This window comes from Typha angustifolia, chromosome 12 (genome assembly GCF_048772165.1).
Source record: "Typha angustifolia cultivar Huaian chromosome 12, ASM4877216v1, whole genome shotgun sequence".
NCBI classification, from domain to species: Eukaryota; Viridiplantae; Streptophyta; class Magnoliopsida; order Poales; family Typhaceae; genus Typha; species Typha angustifolia.
The window spans coordinates 10702402-10725469 of NC_133250.1; the positions used below are offsets into that span (position 1 = coordinate 10702402).

The 23068-nt window shown below is 37.2% G+C and overlaps 3 protein-coding genes across 4 annotated transcripts; 2 read left to right on the plus strand and 1 right to left on the minus strand.

Moving 5' to 3' along the window:
• Window positions 1-228: 228 nt before the first annotated feature.
• Window positions 229-3987, plus strand: LOC140771662 (uncharacterized). Its single transcript, XM_073113246.1, has 4 exons — window positions 229-655; window positions 834-2030; window positions 2266-3576; window positions 3652-3987. Exons 3-4 carry the CDS (start codon window positions 2296-2298, stop codon window positions 3673-3675), a joined length of 1305 nt encoding a protein of 434 aa, XP_072969347.1. The 5' UTR covers window positions 229-655; window positions 834-2030; window positions 2266-2295; the 3' UTR covers window positions 3676-3987.
• A 1111-nt stretch (window positions 3988-5098) lies between these two features.
• LOC140771661 (protein RRC1-like) lies at window positions 5099-18123 on the plus strand. Its single transcript, XM_073113245.1, has 18 exons — window positions 5099-5215; window positions 5345-5450; window positions 5548-5683; window positions 5824-5869; window positions 9869-9923; window positions 10712-10864; window positions 11215-11334; window positions 11426-11591; window positions 12999-13111; window positions 13271-13342; window positions 13950-14171; window positions 14839-14897; window positions 15077-15161; window positions 15325-15462; window positions 15651-15875; window positions 15966-16753; window positions 16856-17031; window positions 17507-18123. The coding sequence occupies exons 2-18, from the start codon at window positions 5391-5393 to the stop codon at window positions 17767-17769; spliced, it is 2877 nt and encodes a 958-aa protein (XP_072969346.1). The 5' UTR covers window positions 5099-5215; window positions 5345-5390; the 3' UTR covers window positions 17770-18123.
• Window positions 18124-18531: 408 nt separating this feature from the next.
• On the minus strand, window positions 18532-23027 carry LOC140771931 (uncharacterized). 2 transcript variants are annotated; one of them, XM_073113769.1, is made up of 6 exons: window positions 22783-23027; window positions 22460-22519; window positions 20212-21381; window positions 19562-19720; window positions 19196-19468; window positions 18532-18960 (listed from the first exon to the last, which is right to left on the minus strand). In XM_073113769.1, exons 3-6 carry the CDS (start codon window positions 21377-21379, stop codon window positions 18731-18733), a joined length of 1830 nt encoding a protein of 609 aa, XP_072969870.1. In that variant the 5' UTR covers window positions 21380-21381; window positions 22460-22519; window positions 22783-23027; the 3' UTR covers window positions 18532-18730. The 2 variants fall into 2 exon arrangements, with proteins under 2 accessions (XP_072969870.1, XP_072969871.1); XM_073113770.1 differs by lacking the exon at window positions 22460-22519.
• Between the last annotated feature and the right edge of the window lie 41 nt (window positions 23028-23068).

Genomic DNA, 23068 nt, shown 5'->3' on the forward strand with positions numbered 1-23068 from the left:
CATTTGATAACCTTTATCGTTCACATTTATCTTGTCTGTTTTTCTTTTTACCCCAATTGATCTCTTTCTTGTCCCCGGTGTTGTCAGAAAGATGCCTAACTTTACTTAACTTACCACAGCCCTTGTAAGTAATTGACACTATTTGCCATTTCTTGTACACCAGGTAGCAGGGATCTTTTTGGTTGGTGCATGAGTAAAATGTGAACATTATACAAAATTAATGCTATCTGTTTCGATTAGAGAACAAAATCCTTCTATGAAAATAAAAGGGAACTTCTTCTCTCCTAGTGTCGGAGTACTGGAATTATCCACAATATATATACACATGACGAAAGGAGATGTTGGATGACATTATTCTGTTGCACATCAGAGAGCTAAGAATGAAGAATCCATATCAATTATGCTGCCAGTTGTTTCCGATGGCATCTTTCCCCACCAACTGCTACAGCCTACAGGGAAATTTCTATAAATCCTAGAGGCCGTGGCAACGTTTTGCATCATAAATTAACAGTCAATCTCCAGATGAAGGTGCTCAGTCTTCTCGAGTGTCTTCTCCTCATCCTCATACTTCAAGCAACCTGGTGCATAGCCAACCAAAGCACCAGCAATGAAGGAGTTCATCCACTGCCACAACACCAAGGCCAAGATCTGCAAGGTTAATGCTCTAACTCCATTGTCGTTCACAAAATATATAAATATCTGTTTTAAATTAGTCCGATCTTTAATCTTTAAGAAATAATATATATATATATATTATTGGTCAATCACTAAACGCTTATCATTTGAGTAGGACTATTTACTATAATTTGCTTAACTCTATTTGGTGCTTGTAGCAAGTGCCATTGGAGGAACTGACGAAAGAAAAGAGGAGAGAAGTATAAGCTTCTCACAGAAGACCGGTCACGGTGGAGGAAAAGGTGGGCGGGCTTCCGCCGGAGGCGGCAGCTCCGCCGCTCGCCCTCATACAAAAAGCAACAATGCGCAGCCTGCAGCTCAACCTTGGATACCCATCCTGGCGCAAATCATCGCCAATTCCATCATTGTCTCTATTTTTATTTATTGATGTCATTCGTTGCGAAATGGAACTTCCATACCATCCTAATACTGTAATGAGAGAGGGTGTCGGTTTGGTTTGATGAGAGTACGTGTGTTGGTGTTTTCTGGATATGATCTAATCAATTTAAATGAAGATTCGCATATAGTTATAGTTGGGGAAAAAGAAATTATCTATCAATTTAAATGGAGACCCATATCAAGAATAGAATATCTTTTATCATTTTGGGTAGTTCAAAATGCCTAACTTCCTGTATTTGATAACCTATTTGAGATGCTTAAGTTTCTTTTTCTGACGCATTGCTTGTGGAATCAACTTAAGTATATATAAACATATAAAGGGGTTGATTAGGCGACCAAGTAATTAGAGCAAAATTTTGACTCGGCTCGAATCTAAATCCTTTTTTGGGACCAGGGATAGTGATGCCTTCTGTTTGTGAATTGTCTTCAAAATAAGGACAACTAATGAAATAGCATTAATATAAATAAAGCCAGCTTATTTATTTATTTTTTGTTTTATTCACAGACTTGGATAATCCAAGCAGCAGCAATGCAGCATGGCCGACACCATGATTGACTCTAACAAAAGCTCTCTACGACGTGGTACGGCCCTATTGGCTCGTCGGCGCGTGCATGTGGATCCTCCGGCGTTCACGACCGTTGTTTCTTCGTAACACTATTTTGAAAAGAAGTTGATAAATGTACTCCTTCGTTACCCAAATCTACTTCCTATTAAAAGATCTCTCTCTAAATATATGGCGACAGAGAGAGATGACGGAGGACTCCATTGTCCACGAGGCTAAGTTTGGTGTCAATTTAGGGATCAGATTGTTTCTAAAAGCTGTCTTCCGAAGGTATTATTGTTCTCCTTTTCCGAGGAAAATTAAGAAGAAAACAAAAGAGGAAAAAGGAAAAGAAGGTTAATTTCTCATTGCGAAAATGGTTGGGGGTTCAATCGTCCAATTGATTCCACAAAGGTAGGATTTTAGAGCAATTAATGCAGCCTTTTACGAGGTTGGTGTTGCTGTTGTTTTCTTGCATTCAGGCCTCTTTTGATGTGAGATGCAATATTTTCTTGCTTGGCCGATGTGAAATCTTTCGCTCATTTACTCGTAGACCATCCTTTTTTGAGCTCATATTCCAGAGAGATCATATAAGAATCACAAGCTTTTCTTTTCGATAAAATTCTGAGGCCTTCTTGATCTCTTCTAGTGTTCCTCGGTGAATTGAAGCGGTTCTGCAATGGCTGAACGCGAGGTTATTGCTCTGAGGAAAGCCCTGCACGACCAATATCTTGCAGTGGAGAAGCTTCAAACTGAGATAGAGGAGGAAAGAAAAGCTTCAGCCTCTGGAACAAATGAAGCTCTTTCCATGATCCTTCGTCTCCAGGAAGAGAAGGCCATCGAGAAGATGGAAGCATCGCAATATAGAAGAATAGCCGAGGAAAAGATACGGCATGCTGAAGAAACTTCAAGGATTCTCAGGGAAGTTATATTTCAGAAAGAATTGGAGATCAATGCTTTCAGGTATCAAGTGCAGGCATATAACCAAAAGTTGCTCAACATCTTTGCTAAAGATCCATGGTTAACTACAAATAGCCTCTTTCTCGATAAGGCTAGCTTCGATTGTACTGTTAGAAGGAACATCTCTTTACCCACCGTCCGGTTGGAGCAATTGTGCTCTGAGATTAATGGCAATGACTACGCAGAGAAGCGATGCGAGAATTGCAAGGAAGGAAAATTGCAAGGCTTGTCTAGAAAATCTACATGGGAGCACATAGAAGGCAACAACAGAGTGAAAGACTGTATAAAACTCAAGGCGTTTGTGAACGACGACGTGTGCAAATTACCATCCAGAATAAGGTTGAATTGTGGAGAATTTTCTCGTTTACCGGCTGAAGCTAGATTTACTAAGAGACGTGATGGCTTTCCAATGCGTAGTAGTTCTTGTTTGGAAATGGATGCAGATAGTTATGTGCGCCCAGTCGACGTTCAAGACATATACGAAGGTCCCAAAAATAATTCGAACAAAGTGTCAAAAGAACTTATCTTGGAAGCTGAGGACTGCATGGAAATGCCTCATCCAATGTCTGAAAAAGCTACAAGCTACTTGTTAAGAGATCGAGACAAACTAGACAAGGGATCCACATATATTCGGCAGGGAAAGAGAGCATTCACACCAACCAAAGATGCTCAGTTGGAATCTCTTTCAGAGACTCCAGAACATAAGATTCGAAATGCCACAAAGCAAACTGATCTTGAACAAATCAAATTTCAGATGAAGCATCTTGAGGATGAAGTAAGAAAATTGCGACAAGTTCATTCTGAGAGAGAGAACAAACAATTGGATAACTTGATAGAAGTGAACACAAAGGTTGATATGACACAACAACATATACAGCAGCAGCAGCAACAACAAGTGCAAGAGATCTTAAGTTCCCCGCTAATACAATCCAATATGAAAGACAAACAGATCAGAAAAAGCCCTCCTCAGGATGACTACTTAATTACTAATTTTATAGAGGTATATCTTGTTATTTCTTCTTTGTTAGTCTAGTTTGTGCTTCTTCCTTGACAGTTCTTTTGCTTTAACAAGCAGGCAATGCTGTCGTTTTCGATTTGATACTCACCTTCAACTCCAAACTCACCTTCAAATGTGCTGAGACTTATACAGATTTCAAGATTGTGCTAAGAGCCTCCTTTCGGTTATCAGCGACGAGAACTTTATGACACTGAGAATAGACTCATTTTCTCTGGAAGAAATGAGAAATGCCATGGTCTAATTATGAGAAATTCATAATCTTTTTAGCTCCTTGAATTCTGTATCTGAATTGTAAATTATGTTCTTCGCTCTGTAATCTTCATGAAAGTATATGTTCAGAAAGATTCAGACTGCAAATTACTTTGATGACATCTTTAGAATTTTGAACTGTAATGCCTTGTAAATTCCATGATTTGTTTGACTGGATTTTCACTCGAATCGATCAATTTAAACGGCGAAAAATTCAACCAAGTGTAGATGATAAATAACAACAAAGATGATGCTCATTACCAAGTCTTTCTTACTATCTGCTATCAAATAGATGGATCTATTGGTACACACATTAAGTATCCAACTAAAAGAATGACCAAAAGTAGAAGAGATTTGTATTGATGCAAGACTTAATCTGACAAATTACTCAAGTATATTAAGAAAGCTATCATATCAGTCCTTAAATATAGAAGTCTTTGGATTTACTGGTGACAGAACTTATACATATGTATAGTGGAAGTATAAGAACTTGTGCATGTACTAAGTTTATTTATCATTTAGTGTTAATTCAACCTATCTATATAGTAATTATCCATTGAAAAATCTAATGACCGGTGGTTTTGACTTTTGAGGTATCACGAGCTAAATATGATAAATACCAATACAGTAGAGAGTATGATTGATAATAAAAACAAATTCCAAAGTGTTTTTAATAAATTCCCACTAAATTTTTTTAAAATATTACAATAGCTGCTACGTTCTCTAAAATATTATAATTACCGTTAAAATCTTTTGACTCTTTTAGAATTCCTATTATGATTAATTTTTAACAAAATATTTATACAATATTTCTGACATATTATTGTTAATATATTAATAATTAGAATATCCTTCTTTCTTGGATTTTAGAATATAATATATTTACCAGTAATTTTACCTGGCATAAAGTTTTTCATTTATTATAATGTTAGGTTAAAAAATATATAAAAATAGAATGTTCTTTTTGGTTCTAATCCTGAGAGTTAGATTGAACAAACATAATGTATTGGAGAATATAATGATTTGATTTTGGTTGTAATTATGATATTTTGAAGAAATAAAGTAGTAATGATGTTATTTTAACAATTTGTAAAAAAATTCCTAATATTTAATTAATAAATACTACTAGATATGTTATCAGATTCGGATGCGGATTTAGCAATCCGACCCGGTTTGCACGGCGGCTCCGACCTCCACGTTCACGTGCATAGCGGGTGCACGATATGACGTAATTCCACTTTTCATAAATTAAAAGAAAAATAGAAACTCGAGTGCCCTAGTACTTCTCTCTCCCTCCTTCGTCGTGCGCTCGAGAAACCCTAGAAGTTTCACCCCTTCGAAGCGATCGATACATCTCCAAACCAATCCCGAGGTGAAGTATTCGTTACGCTGCATTTCAAGCTTGTTGATGTTTTTTTTTTCGCGTTCATTTTTTCTTAATCTATTATCAAATGTTGGAATCTTGGTGGGAAAACCTAATTCTGAAGATTCGTCCTTTTAGGGTTCTTTTGAATCTTCTTATGGGTTGTTAGTCCTTCGGTGAGACGATGAGTTCGAAGAAGGTCCCATTTCATAGGCACAGGGAGGCCGAGGAGGCCAGGAAGAAAGTAAACTTCTACATTCTTTCGGTTTCTTTTATCTATTTAGTATAGGATGGTTCAATTTGTTTGTAACTTCTTTACTTTGGGATGTTGTGAATTGAAGAGGGAGGAGGATGAAGCTGCTCGGGTCTATGCGGAGTTCGTGGAGTCATTTAAGGGCGACAGCACGCCCGGGTCGAAGGCGTTCGTTCGGGGAGGGGTTATTGATCCGAACGAGAAGCTCAAGGCTAATTTAGAAGGTTAGTTTTAAGATTGGGTTTCCCAATTTCTAATTAGTGTGAGATTTAGTTGTTGTTTTTCATAATGGATGCATGAGTTTTTTTTCTTTATTGTTCGATTTAATAAAAAGATGGGCCTTTTATTCATTCGGCAATGGCAGGTGGAAAGTCCAAAGATGGTGTATCTGTTCCAAAGAAGGGAAGTAGGTAAATGAATGTACTTGATTCTTAAAAAATGGTATCTGGTGGTGCCCATATTCTACAGTTGGAATAAAGAGACTTATCATCAATTTTATCTGGCTATAATGCTAAATTGACCATGCTTTAAATGAAGCTTTTGGTGTTTTAGTTTGATATCAAAATTTATATCTGTATGTATAGATATATGGTTGCTTTCGAGTAGTGTATTTTAACGAATCAAGTTGTTAATTTATTCTCACTTCATTCATACTCATCTAGTGCAGCAGATGCTTTTGTTTCTGTTTGATCAAAGTTAAAGCAAGTAGTTGTTAAGGATACCTGTGACTGAGTTAATCCATTATCTTTGATGCTACACATTCTCTTGCCAATGTTCTTGACTTAAGATATAGGATTATCCACTAAGACCCTATCAATAATAGTGAATTAGTCGTAGACCTTCCTCAAACTTTAGTTTGATGAATTTTAGCACTGTATTCAGGGTGTCACATTGTCATATCAAAGTGCTGCCCTTCTGTGTTTCTACATGATCTGAGTGTTGTTTCAAAAGTTCAGCTTTCTTACACTATTTGTGAACAACAATTGATGAAATTTGAATTTTGTCAAAAAGGTTCAGCTCTTTTCAAATTTCCCTGTTCTTTCTCCATTTGTCATACAATCTCATGTAACTAAGCATTATACATTCTTTTCATTACAATGTTTGGACAATGAGAAACTGACTTTTTTTTTTTCAGATATAACTTTTTGATGCTTCTTACATTTCTTATTTGATTTGATATAAAATCACTAAATGGTCCGATTATATCACTCCATCTTTTTCTTGATTATGTATCACATTTCATTTAAGGCTATAGTTTTGGAGATCCAAGAATTTGAGGTAGTTTCTATTGATTGTGGGGTAATTCAAGAGGTAATCTTCGGACAGGACGGATTAAAATATTCCAGCCTATTACCACTTACTAGCTTGTGAGATATCAGATTTGGGTTGGGGATAACAACCCGAATGCAACCTGGTCGGGCTTATCAAAAATATTAGCAATATCACCAATAGGTTGAGCATAACGGGCTAGGCTTATGAAACAATTTTATTATCTTTCATAGGGAAACAGTATATCAAACTTTCTGTGTTGGACTAAACAACCATAGGAAGCGAGCGAGCATAATAGACTGGGACGGGTGGGCAAAGGCCTTAACTGTCCTTGCTTTTACTATTTCGGGTTCATGCATGGCTTAGCTCGTTAAAGTCGGATAGGTTTAGGCTAGGCGGGCTGAATGATCATGTCTAGATAATTATAAGTTATACTTATTGAAGAACAAAGAACTTTATCCTAATTGATTTTGATGAAAGGAGGAGATTACTTGGTGTGATATAAGACTTGACTCTTGGATCCTAGAGTTCATGATTAATGTTATGGAAATGATCTCTTTAGTACTGAGGGTAAGGTTGTGTACAACTTTTCTCTTTACACCATGCAAGAAAAGAGCCTCATGCATTCAAGTTACCTTATAATTGATAGCTAAAGCTTGCTGTATGGAGCATTGGCTCAAATTATTGTAATTGTTTTAACCATCAATTTTGGTGATCAAGTCCATATTCACTGATTAAGACTTAGATTAGGAAAAAGATGAGAAACAACAGTCACCTTCAAGAAGTCCACAGACAACCAGATAAAATAATCCAGCATTTGAACTTCTTAGGGGCAATGAATTCCCTAAGCTGCAAATTAAGCGGTAAACTCTAAACAGTGCAAGCAATCTTTGGTTGGTTAAAGCTTTTGAATAACCTCAGTTTTAGTGAGATGGATGCCGTTCTTATTTTGTTTCTAATGACCATATATTATTGGTGCAAATATCTGCGAAATAAAAGACCTTAAGTATCTGATGACTGTTGAAGGCATAAATGAGATAACAATCATATACCTGGAATTCCTTGGTGATCTGGTAAGATTCAAGTACCAAGCTGGAGAAGATTAAGTAGATGTGCTTGACTGTCTTGAGATCATGAGAACATGTCAGGGATGTACTGGAGGTGGCAGATTCAGCAAGAATTAATTTTAACAGACCATCACCGTCATTCATAAGATGCTGTCATGCTGGTTTAATAATTGCAAAAAATAAGGTCGCAATGTTTACTTGTATAATCAATTTAGTTGCTCTGGCTATTTTATGAGGCACCTCCATATGGATTCTACTTTTCCAAGTATCTCTTAATAATATTTTTAATGGACTATGAATTTAGCAAGTGCATTTTTTGGTAGGCACACTTGAAACTGCCATTAATAATAATTCATGCTGCATAGTGCTCGCCCTGCAATTGACAATCAGAAATTTTTAACTTTTAGTAAATTTTTCTGATGGTGATTAGCCTTTTGTTTGCCCTAAGGGAAGATATATAATGTTTTTCCTTTTTTGGGTACAGAGAGAAGTTGAAGGAAATATCTAGTATGAAAGAATAAGCTTGGGCTCTAGGTTTTATATGAGAAAGTGGAGATCTAGGAATATCAAGTGGAACTTCAAGATGCTATCTGAAAGTGACCTTAGTTTTGGACAACAAAGTATATACTATCTAAAGTTTCATGAAGATTTCAACCTTTTCTGTTTCTCGCTTAATTTATGCCAGCTTAGGAATTTGTGCAGCTTATCAATATTCTTAGATAATATGCAAAACAACTCTCTTGTAAAGCTAACAATCATATGACATATATCAAGGGATCTTGAAACTGAGAACAAAACATCAGATGTCACTGGACTTTGTTTATAACAAGTTTACAACCACTGTAACAGTTAGATTTTTCTGCATGCATTTGTTTTGAAGCATTGCTAATACTCCTGCATACACTGTTCATGGTTCTTCTGAACTTTGTGTTCAATTAATATCTTGCTTTTATAGGTTGCACTGTCCGAATAATTTATCTTTTCAAAACCTGATAGTTCTGCCGTCAATAATCACTTTCCTCATTAGCTGTTTGAGCTTTCTTTCTCATGCAGTGTATCTATGTTTTGACATTGGCCTACAATTTTTTATCAGGACTTAATAGCCACCACTGTGATTTACAAACAAACCTGCACTCATTATTTTAAGGCCAACATTTCCAAGCCACAAATTGGGTTTTGCCTATTTGATGCCCTTTTTCACCACCTGACCTCTCCAAGTCCATCTGCTTCTAATTTGTTTTTTTGTTTTTCCCTTTAACTAGTTCTTATTGAGAAAAGAACAGACAAGAGAATTGTATGGCATGAGAACAGAATTTATTGATATTATTCTGGCACTAATGACCATAAATATCTATTTCAGCTTTCCCAATAACATGGTACATCCTTATTTTCCATTATTAAAGGAACTGTAGTTTTTAACAGGAATTTGGTTTGCAAATTACTTTTGCTATTCATGATCGATCCTCTCTTAAGTATAGGACAGTAATTGCAACGTTATTTTTAATCTTATAACCCATTAAAGCAATATAATAAACACTTTAAGATTGCTGCCTCCTGATAATTAACTTGTATAAAGAGTAGTGTATCATTCATATTGTAACTTTAAATCTCTTCCTGAATAAGATTTGATCTCATCCTTCTGAGACATCTTTTTTTTTCTATTTTCAACATTGTTAAGGCCAAACAGTAACAGGGATAATGATCCCCTACTATTTCAACCCTTTCCTACACTTGGAAAATTTTCCATTTCTCCATTTGTTGTGGTGCACTCCTAAAGATGTCGACAACCTCATTCTGTCCACATCTCACTAGGATCCAACAATGTTCAGCATATCTTTTACATAGTCACACCTAAAACTGCCATGAAATTTCTGAAAAATGTAATTAAATTAAGATGTAAATAATATTAATTTATTGAACTTACACATATATCTGGACAAGGACTGAAAAGATATGTAGTTTGTAATGACTTTTTCTCTCTAGGTATAATGCTAGATGTTTATTGCGATATTTTTGGTTTAGTGATTAGTTGTCCAAATATATATCTAGTTGTCTAAAACGTCTCCTCACCAGGTATGTCCCTTCCTTCTTGCCACCTGCATCTCAAGGAAGAGAGCCTGAAAAAAAGGTTAGTATTTGTAGGCCGTTCTCTTTCACAATATTGATATAGGAAAATTGCGCCTTTGTTTTCTTTAAGAGTTATAAGCACACACGTCTATCTTGTACAATTGTTGGCATCATATCCTTGCACAACCTCTGCTTTCTTTCATACATTTATACAGTTGTTTAAAAGGGTATGATGTTCCAAAATATTATTTTGTTAGACATTTTATCTACTATTTAGATATTCTATCCAAAAAATTATGTTGTTAGATAATGTTCCAAAATATTATGTCTTTAGCTGAGTGAATGTATTTCACCAATTAAGGATATCTTTATTATTGAGAGAGGAGGATTTTTTACATAAGTGAGTGAGCGTTTCTAGTGCCCCAATCTTTTTTCACTTGATCTAGTTGTTTCTAAGGAATACAACCTAAATGGTAAATGGTTACATATTTTCCATCCTATGTGATCAATTATAGCCCTAGATAGAAATAATAAGCTGGATGTAGGTTATGGACAGGCCTTCACTTTTAATTTTGATGATAAAGTTATCCTTAACAGGTTGACATTTCTTTTCTTATTTCATATTCTTATATTATCAAAAGTTAACTGCTAATATAGTTCCGGAGAAATATCTAGTTCTTCTACTCATTCAATGATCAGATGCTACTTTTTAGGCATTAAAGGAATCAAAACACTTCTAATGTTTTGTTTCCTTTGGAATTTCATTCTGATACTGTCTGTGCTGTTAAATATTTATGGATACTTTTGAAGTTTCTGTGATTTTTCTCTCAAGCTTTTCTGTGATTGCAGAAGGAGGATGAGAAGCCAAAGGAGAAAGAAAAGGGGAAGACACGAGCCATTGATAAATTTTTGGAGGAGTTGAAATTTGAACAAGAGCAGCGGGAGAAGCGTAATCAGGAACGCGAACATTGGCGTGACGGGCGCCATACTGAGAACTCTGTTGTAAGTATATATTAGCATTACATTAAATTCCAGTGTCCTTTTGAGAAGATTAGAATTTCATTTGATTAAAGGTGGATTTTCAAAGGGGTCTTTTGGGAGAGCAAGTGAAATCATATTTTAAAGAGTATAAAAAATGGTAGTTTTTATGAGTAGTAGAAATCAGTTTGTTACCTAGATGTCAGAGTTTATTTCTCTATTAGTTATTAGTTTGACATTTATTCTTGGTTCAATTTTTACATTTATAGTCTGTTTCAGTCCTCTTTTCCATTTTTTTTACCTGATATTGTTGCAGTTATTACATTTTACAATGACTTTCTTTCTACTCCAATTGAGCGAGCTTCCTTATGCAGCCACCAAGCCGTTTTGATGAGCTGCCAGATGAGTTTGATCCAAGTGGAAAATTTGCAGGCTCATTTGATGACGGGGATCCCCAGACTACTAACTTATATGTTGGCAATCTCTCACCAAAGGTTCATGACTTCTTTGCAATTGTTTTATAATTTTTTTATCATATTTTTCAATTCTTTTGTAATGCTAACAGTTATATATTATTCTGGTTAGGTGGATGAAAATTTTCTTTTGAGGACATTTGGTAGGTTTGGTCCAATCGCCAGTGTGAAGATTATGTGGCCTCGCACGGAGGAGGAAAGAAGGCGGCAAAGGAATTGTGGTTTTGTTGCTTTTATGAATAGAGCAGATGGACAAGCTGCGAAGGATGAAATGCAAGGTTTGCTGAATCAGCTGTTATTGGCATGCATTAAAAAGATATCTTTAGCTACAAAATTTCATTATTCTTCTTCCTACAAGCTTTGGTAGTCCTATGCACCCCCTGTTAGGTGGATGAGTTCAGTACTAACTTTCTTTCTGGCTCTTCGGCGAGGACTTTGACAGAGAGTCACTTGTATTGGCAACCATGTTTTGTTATGAGTAGCTTGTATATAATTCATTACGAAACTAATTTGATATTGTTCATTCTGGAACAGTCATTTTTTTTTTCAATTTGTGAGATTGCGATGTGCATCTTTCAATGTAATACGATAATATCATAAGGTTCTAGCTTTTGTTGCCTGTTCTGGGATATTTGCTACTGAAAGTCACACAACCTTTCAAGTTCACTCTCTGATACAATCTTTGACATATCTAGCTGTTTGTCATCTTGTTTAAGAGATGCATTTATGTTTTCTATTGATTAAGACCTCCTTTTTGCATCTTTCGATGAGAAATGCATTGCCTGTTTCAGAGACCCTTCTATTTTATGGTTTTGTCTGGAGGTATATCTAATATGGCCAAAAACAAAAAACAAAAAAAGAAAGAGGAAAAAGGAAAAACTAGTCACTAGTGAAGATACTGCTATTCTTAAATGTGGCTCATGCACTTGCATATGCGGCCACATATGATTTTGCAGTCCCTATGTTGCCTTTGCATAGGACCAACCCACACAGGACTTGCATATGACTTATTGGAGCTGTTATATATTACTGGACATTTCTATGGATTTAAATTTCTCTCGTCCATGTTTCTCTTCAAGATCTTCTTTATTTCTTTTATTTTCTTACTTGCAATTGCATATAATTATCAGTTTTAATATCATTAAATATTGAATGCAAATGCACCCACATATGTGACCGCATAGTCGCATACCCATGTAGGTACCCACACGTGTGACCGCATAGTCACAACATATCTTGGCGACTCATTATTCCTGTGAAACATATTTTCTTTTGCCAAACTGGCAAGCTATACATTTGGGCTTGCAATTCATTTAGCATGAGAAGATTGATGGTTTAGTACATTTTCTGTAATGCAACTACATGATCATAATCATTATGTAGCTTGTTCTTATTAGTTGAAGCTAATGATGTGCAAATCAGCTGATTTCTTTTTTGCAATTTAGTGCTTATATGTTGGCATTTCTTTTTGCCATGTCATGCTGTGAGTAGTGCTGTGGTTTCTTTTTGTTAACATTAGCATGAGTAGTTGACTTCCATAGATCAGTAACTTAACCTATGGCCCCTCTGATCTTTCAAATTAAGTGCTGGTCTTTTTCCAAAGTGAAGGAGCAGAGCTGCGGTCTTGAATGTTGATTTGAAAATTTAGCTGTTGATGTTCATAACTGGGAAGATTTGTTTAACAGGTGTAGTTGTTTACGAATATGAATTGAAGATTGGATGGGGCAAATCTGTATCTCTTCCAGCACAGGCACTCCCTGCTCCTCCACCGGGACATATGGCGATCAGAAATAAGGAGGTTGGTTGACTCTTTCAAACTTTTTGATACATTTATTTTGTCCTTCTCATATTTCTTTCTACATTTGTTGTCAATTGACTGTTATATTTGTAATTTGCTGCAGTGTGATCCTCTTAGTGCGCTTTCTTTATTCTCAATGTTTTGTTTAATTTGGAACAGGGTGGTACAGTGATTATATCTGGACCTGATGCTGCACCTGTTACATCTGTTACAACTCAAAACTCAGAGTTGGTAAGCTTTCTTTGAACTTGGATTTTTGTTCAAAGCATGCTAGCTGAACAACATTTGACTAGTCAGCCATGTGGCCTGTTAGTAAGCGATGCATGTTACATGATATATCCAAGTATGGATATTGAGAATATTGTAACTGTCTCAAATTATTGGGAAAAATGCTTGGTTGATGATAATGGTTTAGAATAGTGGTTGGTTAAGTCATCTTTAGTCAGGTATATAATCATAGTTATTTTGTTAAATTATTTATCCATCTTTCATAAGCAAAAGTTACCTGGAAAGTTGTCTTTTTCTTTAACATAATTGAATATACCATGATCAGAATTTCCTGGTATAATGATGTTTATGTGTTTCTTCTATTTAAGTGTTTCCTTTTTTCAATCATGTGTACCACTACACCCCAACCACCAGTCACTTCAAGGCTATGCATTGTGCTGTTGCAATAATATTTCCAATATATTACTGTATACCATTATTTAGAAGATTAATATCATGACTGTCATTAGGTATACCTTTGTTTGAACATGCCCTGAATATTTGTAATATATAAAGTGGGGTGGACTAGCTATTTTATGCTAAAATTACTTGGTCTGTTTTTCTTCTCTAGGTGCTTACTCCAAATGTTCCGGATATAGTTGTTGTTCCTCCAGAGGATGGTCACCTTCAGCATGTGATTGACACAATGGCTTTGCATGTTCTTGATGGTGGATGCTCTTTTGAACAAGCTATAATGGAGAGAGGTCGTGGAAATCCACTTTTCAGTTTTTTGTTTGATCTCAGGTCACAAGAGCATACATACTATGTTTGGCGGCTATATTCATTTGCCCAGGTTTATATTGCCTATCTTACAGATCTACTTTTGTTTCAGGCTCTTCCAAATAGTATACAAAATCTTAAAATTCTACCCATACTTTATCCAAAACTGCTCCTAGCATTTATTTTTTTGCTTTGGAGCTTGTTTGGTTACTCTCTAATAGTTCCTTTTGAATCTTTAATCTTTTACACTGTAAACAATCCTCCCACTAACTTGGTAATGTTAAAATTGTTTGGCTACTATGATCTTAGCTTAGCTTTGATTTTTATGCCTATAAAACAGTTGTCACGGTCTTTGGTGGCCTAATCTTACCCCCTCTTCTAGAAAGAGTTCCATAATATGCTTTATTCTCATCCTGCCTTCATGGGCTCGAGTATTTCCATCAGATCTGCAGCAAACCCATACTTTCTATAACTTGATAGGAAAACACTTTATTGCAACTTAATGTTCCATGGACGAGAGGCGTGAACTAATTAACAGATATGCAAAATGAAATGGTCCCAAGCGAAATACCTTTGAGACGAATTGAAGTTGGGATTGGCAAGCTGGAAAACTGATGGCCATCTATGGTTTCATCATTTTTTGCCTCATGAGATATTTGTCAAAGTCGTACAGTAGGGGATCCTGAAAGGGTACTGCTATTCTACTTGCTGATTTGGTTGCTCCTTGCTGTTATCCACAGGGTGATACTCTTCAGAGATGGCGGACAGAGCCTTTCATCATGATTACAGGCAGTGGGAGGTAACCTACATTCAACACTATGTCTGCTTCCTGGATTCTCAGAGCACAGACTTGTTTAAGCTAGAAAGTTTGCTCCCCTATTATTTAATATTTGTTACATTCTGTTAATTAATTTTTAAGCATGTAGATTACTTGGGTACTGAAACTTTCTTTCTTATGTGCTCTTTTGCTATTCCTAGATGGATTCCACCATCTCTTCCACCTAGCAGAAGTCCTGAGCATGAGAAAGAATCTAGTACCACCTTTGCAGCTGGTAGAAGCAGGGTGAGCTGCTTATTAGTTCAAAGTTTTCTGTTCATGCGGCTGTAATTGATGTAGTTCCAGTTTGTTGTGTGATGCTTTTGAGATTTCATTAAATCTTTTTTTGACGTAATATGTGGTGAGGTTGCTCTCCTGCCAGTTTAAAGTGTTCTTCTCTGTTATACAGCGTGTTGAGTTGGAGCGTACATTAACGGATTCACAGCGAGATGAATTTGAAGATATGCTGCGTGCTCTGACATTAGAGAGAAGTCAGATAAAAGAAGCTATGGGATTTTCCTTAGATAATGCTGATGCAGCTGGTGAGGTAATCTGTTTATTTCTTCTATTGCTGTTGATTCTGAACACTTCTTGTACATATATCTGTATAATACACATTAAAAAGACAGATTCACTGACTGATGCAATGCAGACATATATGTACTTCTACATTCTTTTAGTGTATCTATCCTAGTACTCTTGCCTACTTTTTCTTTCTTTGTCATGCACTTCCAGATTGTTGAGGTTCTTACGGAATCTTTGACGCTTAAGGAAACGCCTATACCAACCAAGGTTGCAAGGCTTATGCTCGTATCTGACATCCTTCATAACAGTAGTGCTCCAGTGAAAAATGCTTCTGCTTACCGTACAAAGTTTGAGGCAACCCTGCCAGATATAATGGAAAGCTTCAATGACTTGTACCGCAGCATAACCGGAAGAATTACTGCTGAAGCCTTAAAGGTAACTCATATTAGTCTCTCTGGAAATGTAGTTAGGCTGTTTATTCTGTTCTCTTAAACATGTTGCATTTCTTTTGTGATTGCTGCACAGGAGCGAGTTTTGAAGGTCCTACAAGTATGGGCAGACTGGTTTCTTTTTTCAGATGCATATTTGAATGGTTTGAGAGCTACATTTCTTCGATCAAGTAACTCAGGTGTTATCCCGTTCCACTCAATATGTGGGGATGCACCTGAAGTTGATAATAAAACTAGCTCTGACGATACCAATGAAGGAGTTAAGCTTAATCAAGATGGTGCCTTAGCAATGGGGAAGGCAGCAGCAATGAAAGAGCTGTTAGGGCTTCCTCTTGCTGAACTTGAAAGGCGCTGCAGACACAACGGTCTATCACTATGTGGTGGAAGAAATATGATGGTTGCCAGGTTACTTAGCTTAGAGGAAGCAGAACGAGAGAGAGGCTATGAACGGGATGATATGAAATATGCACAAAGCCAGTTTTCTAGAAGTTCAAGAGATGACAACAATTTTAATCCTCATAATGCTAGACTAAGGGAAGTTGATATTGATCCAGACACAGGCTTAGCTGGAAGTAATCAGTATGGACAAGAAGGAATTAGAGCATATTCTAAACCCTCCGGTTCACCTGAACATGAGCCAGATACAAATGATATAGGAAAAAATGATCCTGTCTTAGTTTCCAAATGGAGTCGAGAGGATGATGTCAGTGATGATGAAGATAAAAAGAATGGTCGAGGTCTGGGCATAAGCTATTCATCTGGAAGTGATACTGCTGGTGATCTTGCAAAGAGTGATGATATAGAAGTAGCTACTGATAATGCCATTCATACTCATCCTGATAACATATTGAATGAGGAACATAGGTTGTCTTACTGCAACTAAATTATAGTATTTCTCGAATTTTCTTTTTGGCAGAAACTTTCTGTTATTTAATGACTAAGCAATCAACTTTATTTGGTTTACAGACAGAAATTAAGACGTCTTGAGATAGCTGTAATGGAATACCGTGAATCTCTTGAAGAGCGAGGACTCCGAAGTACTGAGGAAATTGAGAAGAAGGTGGCAATTTATCGCAAACGTCTTCAATCTGAATATGGCTTATCAGATTCTGGTGATGATGGGAATAACAGGTGCTCATCTGGTAAGTGGGGATTCCTTGTTGTTTAATGTTGTGAGTATGGTAGCATTTATTCTGTTAAGATTACGTATGGCAACTGTGCTATTTTAATGGTAAATCACAAGTTCAAGCCTTCAAGGTGATCTATATTTTTATTTGCTGAGGTTATCAGATAATTATTACTCAGGCCTTACTAATTTTAATTGATTTGTTAAATTTGGCTCCATTTTTGCATCCAACTTGTAGGGAATTGTAATATTTTCTCCTTTCCTTGTCCAGTCATATATGATCACATAAAAACAAACTTGTATTTCCTCCAATTTGGCTTGTTTAGCATGACCATTTTACCTCTGTTGCAGTACAAATAATTTAATAATCGAGATTTCTTGCTACTATCCCTTTTTGTGTTTGGTTGTGCATAAGCTATGACTTGTCTCACATTCCCCATTGTCTTAGAAATATGTGGTCTTTGAGAATTTATGCAAATTATTGACTGCAGAAAGGGCATCTTTGGAGAGGAAGGAGAAACGTGATGATGCTCGTGATTCCGCAAGGAAGCGCCGTCGTAGCCAAAGCCGAAGTCGCAGTCCTCAAAGGAAGTTGTCAGATAGAGATCGTCATCGTGAAAGGGAGAAGTCGCATGAGACAGAAAGCGGGAGAGAGAGAACTCGCGAGAAGAGTGGAAGTAGAGAGAGGGATGATTACCATGACAAGGAAAGAACCAGAGAGAGGGACAAGGATAGGAGGAGAAAGGGAAAATAAGCCATCCCAAAAAGTATTCTTGGCTTTTGGCAATATCTCTTTGTATGGGGGCTTTCAGATAATTTAACCGTAATCTTGTGGAGTTGGAGCCAGAATTCAACATTTCACATGGTTGAACGTGGAATTTGATGTATGAGGCCTTCAATTTTATTCGAAAAATTGGTGCTGGAACTAGGATCAGCTTGCAACGGAGGGAATTTAGGTCCTTGTTCAGAGTATGTAGAATGATACTCTTGTACCAACTCTGCTTTAAGACAAGGTATGAGTATGTTCTCTGGGAAGGATAAAGGGTTTGTGCCTGTTAATGTGGACGTTTTGTATTGTGATAAATCAATTAGCTATTATTTCCAAGCATTTGCAAGTCTGTTCTGCTCCTCAACCTTAAACGGTGCGCAGCTACTATGGGTGGACCTCTATTTTTCTCAACTAATGGTGGAAGTTTTTGTGGTAACCTTAAAATGAAAGAATTGTGGACAGAAGAATGTTTTTTTTCTCTTTTAGTGTCTTTGACTATTTTGGGTCGATTCATTGTCAATCGTGTAATGGCAGCATGTGTTCGTCAACTTCCATTTAGTTGTACATTATGTTACATTACGTGTGGCAGAATGAATGTAGAGATGGATTTTAAAAGCACCCCAAACAAAAAAATATAAAATAAAAAAAAATTGCCGAGCATCTTTGAGATGGTGAATTTTGCATGAATGGTAATCAAATAATAACCCATCAAACCGCACAGACAAAGACGAATCTTCTAGCCCGATACAATTTCTGATGAATCTATTAAATGTCTAGCTGTGAAGTTCTGTACAATTAGCAAAAATTCAAGCTCATTTCTATTCAGTTACCTATCCGAGATCCTTTGTAACTAAAAACGGCGAATATAAGAAGTAGAATGCCTTTCTCCAGGATCATGTACATCTTCAATGCAGAGTAAAGGTAAGAAGTCCTTGGACTTAGGAGCTCATCTGTTACTCGGAGCTTTATCTTCTGAACAGAAAAAACATGGAGGATCCTGACCTCGCTCTGGTGAACCAAAGATGCCTACCAAGCAATCATCGTGATAACAATGACCACAAGGTAAAATTGCACATTTTGGAAGGTTTTGATAACTGGAGCTAGACCCGTTCGGTCTGAGTCCAAGGTCAATGTTGCACAATTGGCACTTATGTCCAACCAGTTTAGGTAGAGGATCTGCAGAAATTCTTGGAATCAGCTTAGCATGCATGACAACAAGTAATTTCATGGATCAGTAGATACCTAGTATATTAATTCTTAACAACATTAGCAAATGCATAGTCCTAGTTTTCTATATGATTAAGCCACTGATTTCCTTATCTTTAATGCCCATGCTCATAGAGTGAACCTCATGAATGGGTATAGGAAATCAAAATGTTGGATTCCAGCACATGAATAAGCATTTACATACCTTCAGCTCTAATGTGATAGGTTGACACAAGCTGCTGTGAGGAGTGCGACGCTGATGGCGTCACCTCCTCAAGCCTTCGTCCTGGAACTTCAGTGTGTGGTGATTTTTGCAGAGCGCCGCCAGATTGATCGGTTGACACATACTGCTGTGAGGAGTGTGATGCTGGTGGCTTCATCTTCGCAAGCCTTTGCCCCGGAACTCTAGTGTATGGTGATTTTTGCAGTGCGCTGCCAGATCGATCGCGTGGGCTTTTGGTTGCTGTTTTTTGTGTATCTGCACGGGAGGTACATGATGCCACATCCTTGTTACAAAGTGCTCCATTTGGGATTTTGGTAGGTTAATAGAAGTTCTCCAGGTGATACATACTAGGTGTAGAAGAAGGATGAGATCTGATGCTTGGTTGCACAGTGTCTTTGGAGGATCCGAGTAGCAAAGAAATGGCATCGGTGATGCTGGTTTCTGGATTTGCTTCAGCAGGATGGCTAGACATGGCTGCTTGACCAGTGTGATGACTGCCAACTTGAACTGAAAAATGCACTGACAGCGTTAGCCTAGAGATCAAAAGAATGCAAATATCTTGTGTTTATAGTCTATGCAAATAATAGGATCTAAATCACACTGAAAGGAACAGAATCAAACTTGAAGCATTCAGTAAATGATTGAAGGGTACGAAAGCGACCCATCATCAAGTTTCAGAGGAAATTCTGTTGGTACCAAGTGTCCACATCAAATCTTCATAATAGCAATTAAGCAGCAGCTAGAGAAGTAATAGACCAGATCCATCTTAACTACTGCACTAGAGTAAATTAGTGAGGGTGCGAGTACAGATTATCTGTAAAGGACTTATCGTTGACATTAGTGCGTTGCATCTAGATTGGATTACTTTCTATTTCCAACAAGCTATGACCAAACATATTGGTTGTAAAGTTGTAACTTGTAAGTATAATGTATGTCACACAAGAAGATTACTCTGTGAAAGAAAGGATAAAAGAAGAAAGGTTTCAGCCTGAACATACCATACTGATCTGTCAAGTTGTAAGTACCAGAAGGCCCCATAGTTGGTGAAGGGTGCACAGAGCTTTGCCAAAGTGGTTCAGTTGACGTTCTAGCTGAAGATACAGTAGCAGAAGCCTTATTTATCAGCAGAGGTGCAGATAAATTCTGCCCATGAGAAGATGTCTGCATATCGGAGGGGATTGTATTATATCTGATCTGTGCACCCTGATGACTATCAGAAGATTGCAGACCAACAGTTCTATCATTTCCAGACCCAGTCTGCAATTGACTTGACCGTGGTCTATAATCTCGCCCAGTATGATAATATTGGAGCATACTGCCGCTGGTCGTGGAGGGAACATGAGAATGTTGCTCATTTGATCCAGCCAATTGAAATGCATTTCTATAATTTGATACTCCTTGTTGAGTGTTGGACAAAAATCTATGCAGTATGTTATCGACAGTACCATGATAAATTTGTCCATGAAATGGCAACATGCCTTGAGTCAATTGGAAAGCATTAGTGGGATTCCTTCCTTGACTTATGTTTCCCTGAGAATGTGTTTGCATGGCTGGACCTTGTTGATGCATTCCCCATAATGCATAACCTTGAAATTGTGGATGTACATTTAGATTATGTCGTGTCATCAGGATATTAGATGGCAATGCACCCCCACTACTGTCAGCACTATCTGACAATAGATGTCCAGAAAAAGCTTCATTATACTGCAATCTTCCAGGAATGATGCCCTCATAACCGCTAGGAAGGTTTTGGTGAACCCCCATACTTACAAGATTTTGAGATGCGGGCATGCCATATCTACCAGTGTGTTGGCTAGGCATGTGAGTTGATTGCATCACAAAAAGCCTAGGATCCAATGTTGCTTCATCCTGATAGTAACCTTGTGGTGTAGAGAAAACCTCAGCTGTTGTATTGGTAATGTATTCTTCATCAGTGTATTGGCTAAGTGATTGAGTTGATTGCATCACAGAAAGCCTAGAGTCAGACATTGCTTCAGCCTGATAGTTACCTTGTGATATAGAAGCCTCGGCTGTTGGCTCGATTATTGACTCTTCATTTTTACGACCACTTACATTCTCGTCATCATCAGCTGCAGTTGCATTTGGGTCAAATGCAGCCACTGACCAGTTGCCCTCCAGTAATTCTTTAACTTCCTTCTCCTTCATACCTGTAGACAATATAGCAATCAAACTTTGCCATCATACTATTCTATCCTTCTACAGTCCAAAATCTAGTAAAAAAGGGATATACTTACTGATGATGATGGTTAGAATAGATGAAAGAATTATCTTATGAACATGGAATATGAAATCCATAGGCAGGTCGGCGATATCTTTGAAGGGTATAATGACAGGATACTATTAACTATCAGTCTAAAGTCTAACTGAAGTTATAAAATTCAAAAGGAAGTAAGCTACAGAGAATTTGCACAAAAAGGAGGTGATGTTTAATCCAGTCAAACAAAAGGTGAAGTGCATAAAAGATCACCTAAATCTGTGCATCTTTTAATAAAACTTTTGGAGAGCTTTGAATTATGTCAAAGAAGAACTTCTTAAATTCCACGTCTATAAAACTATTAAGGCAAGTTACACTGTGCAAGACAGTCAACCAAAACAAAAGAAGGCCCATGATTCATAATTATCCTGTTAAAAAATAAAGTAATTTGTACTAGAAACTAAGGCGAGGTTTATGGTCAACAATAAGAGAAACATATTCACACGGAATCTAGAAATTTACTAAAACCTTGCGATAACTGGTGAATAAAAAACCAGGACCTCATCCAAATGAAGTGTCACTTATCACAAACATAAAATTAGTATAACCTTGTGTGGATGCGAATCTTGCCAACATAACCTAGTCATCTTCCCTAACAGGCCAACAGGGTAACTATAGATAGATTGCAATCAACACTCATGTTTCAAAAAACTCATTCTAAATTATGTTGATGTGTTAGATATTGTCACTCCAGTGCAAGTGCAACCAGAGATTATTTGCAATCCCTAATCAGAACTGCATGGCTACTGCATATAAATAGTTAATATATAAATTACTTCATCACTATAAAAGTAACTGTGCCATGCCATTTTGGATATCTAATAATTATTTTCTGAAACCAGAATGAAAGAGAGTCAAAATTAGAAATCCGGAAGAACTCTAATGTCTAAACAGATGCATTCACAAGATTCCAAGAAAGAACTCTACAGCAATAAAAATATCTTACTGATATAAAAGATGTAGATCCCAACCTGTTTATTCCAGAGGATTTCAGACTTATTGCATTGGAAACAAGGAAAACACCAGAATTCCTAATCGAGTAAAGAATCCCAATCAGCACATTTAGAATGCAAGCAGGCGTGATATATCGAATCAAGATATCATCTTTCCGCAAGAAAGCAAACGGAGAAAAGAAAAGAAGCAAACCCAAATCCCACTTCTCATAAATCGAGAGGCTTATTCTAATAAAGGCCAAATCCTCCACGATGCGACCGACAGCTCAAAACTGATGAAAGAGAGCCTAAAGCTGGTGCAAGAAACGAAAAAGGACACCACCGGAATCTAGCGATCATACCTTCTTGACGATGGCCGGAGAACCAAGAGATGCGCGAGAAATCGAAGGAGAACGGGGAGGAGATGGGGTTCTCCTCTCTGGCATTCAAATGAGGAGGAGGTGGGCTTTGGCGCTGGGAAGCATGGGTTTGCTATATACGGAAATATGCAGTGGAAGTGTTGAGCACCCACAAAGATGCAAGTGTTTTATGGTGAATTGACGAGCCTTTGCATGGTTTTGATGTCGAGGGTTTTTGCGTTTATACCCCCCCCCCCCCCCCCCCCCCCCCCCCTCTGACTCCTTTTCT

Coding starts and splice junctions, on each gene's coding strand:
- LOC140771931 (XM_073113770.1), bottom strand. CDS start 21,379: ATGAAGGAGAAGGAAGTTAAAGAATTACTGGAGGGCAACTGGTCAGTG. Junction 19,721..20,211: donor CAACTTGACAGATCAGTATG/GTATGTTCAGGC, acceptor TGCATTTTTCAG/TTCAAGTTGGCAGTCATCAC. Junction 19,469..19,561: donor TCATCCTTCTTCTACACCTA/GTATGTATCACC, acceptor CCTCCCGTGCAG/ATACACAAAAAACAGCAACC.
- LOC140771662 (XM_073113246.1), top strand. CDS start 2,296: ATGGCTGAACGCGAGGTTATTGCTCTGAGGAAAGCCCTGCACGACCAA. Junction 3,577..3,651: donor TAATTACTAATTTTATAGAG/GTATATCTTGTT, acceptor TTTAACAAGCAG/GCAATGCTGTCGTTTTCGAT.
- LOC140771661 (XM_073113245.1), top strand. CDS start 5,391: ATGAGTTCGAAGAAGGTCCCATTTCATAGGCACAGGGAGGCCGAGGAG. Junction 5,870..9,868: donor GTTCCAAAGAAGGGAAGTAG/GTAAATGAATGT, acceptor TCTCCTCACCAG/GTATGTCCCTTCCTTCTTGC. Junction 10,865..11,214: donor GCCATACTGAGAACTCTGTT/GTAAGTATATAT, acceptor TTCCTTATGCAG/CCACCAAGCCGTTTTGATGA.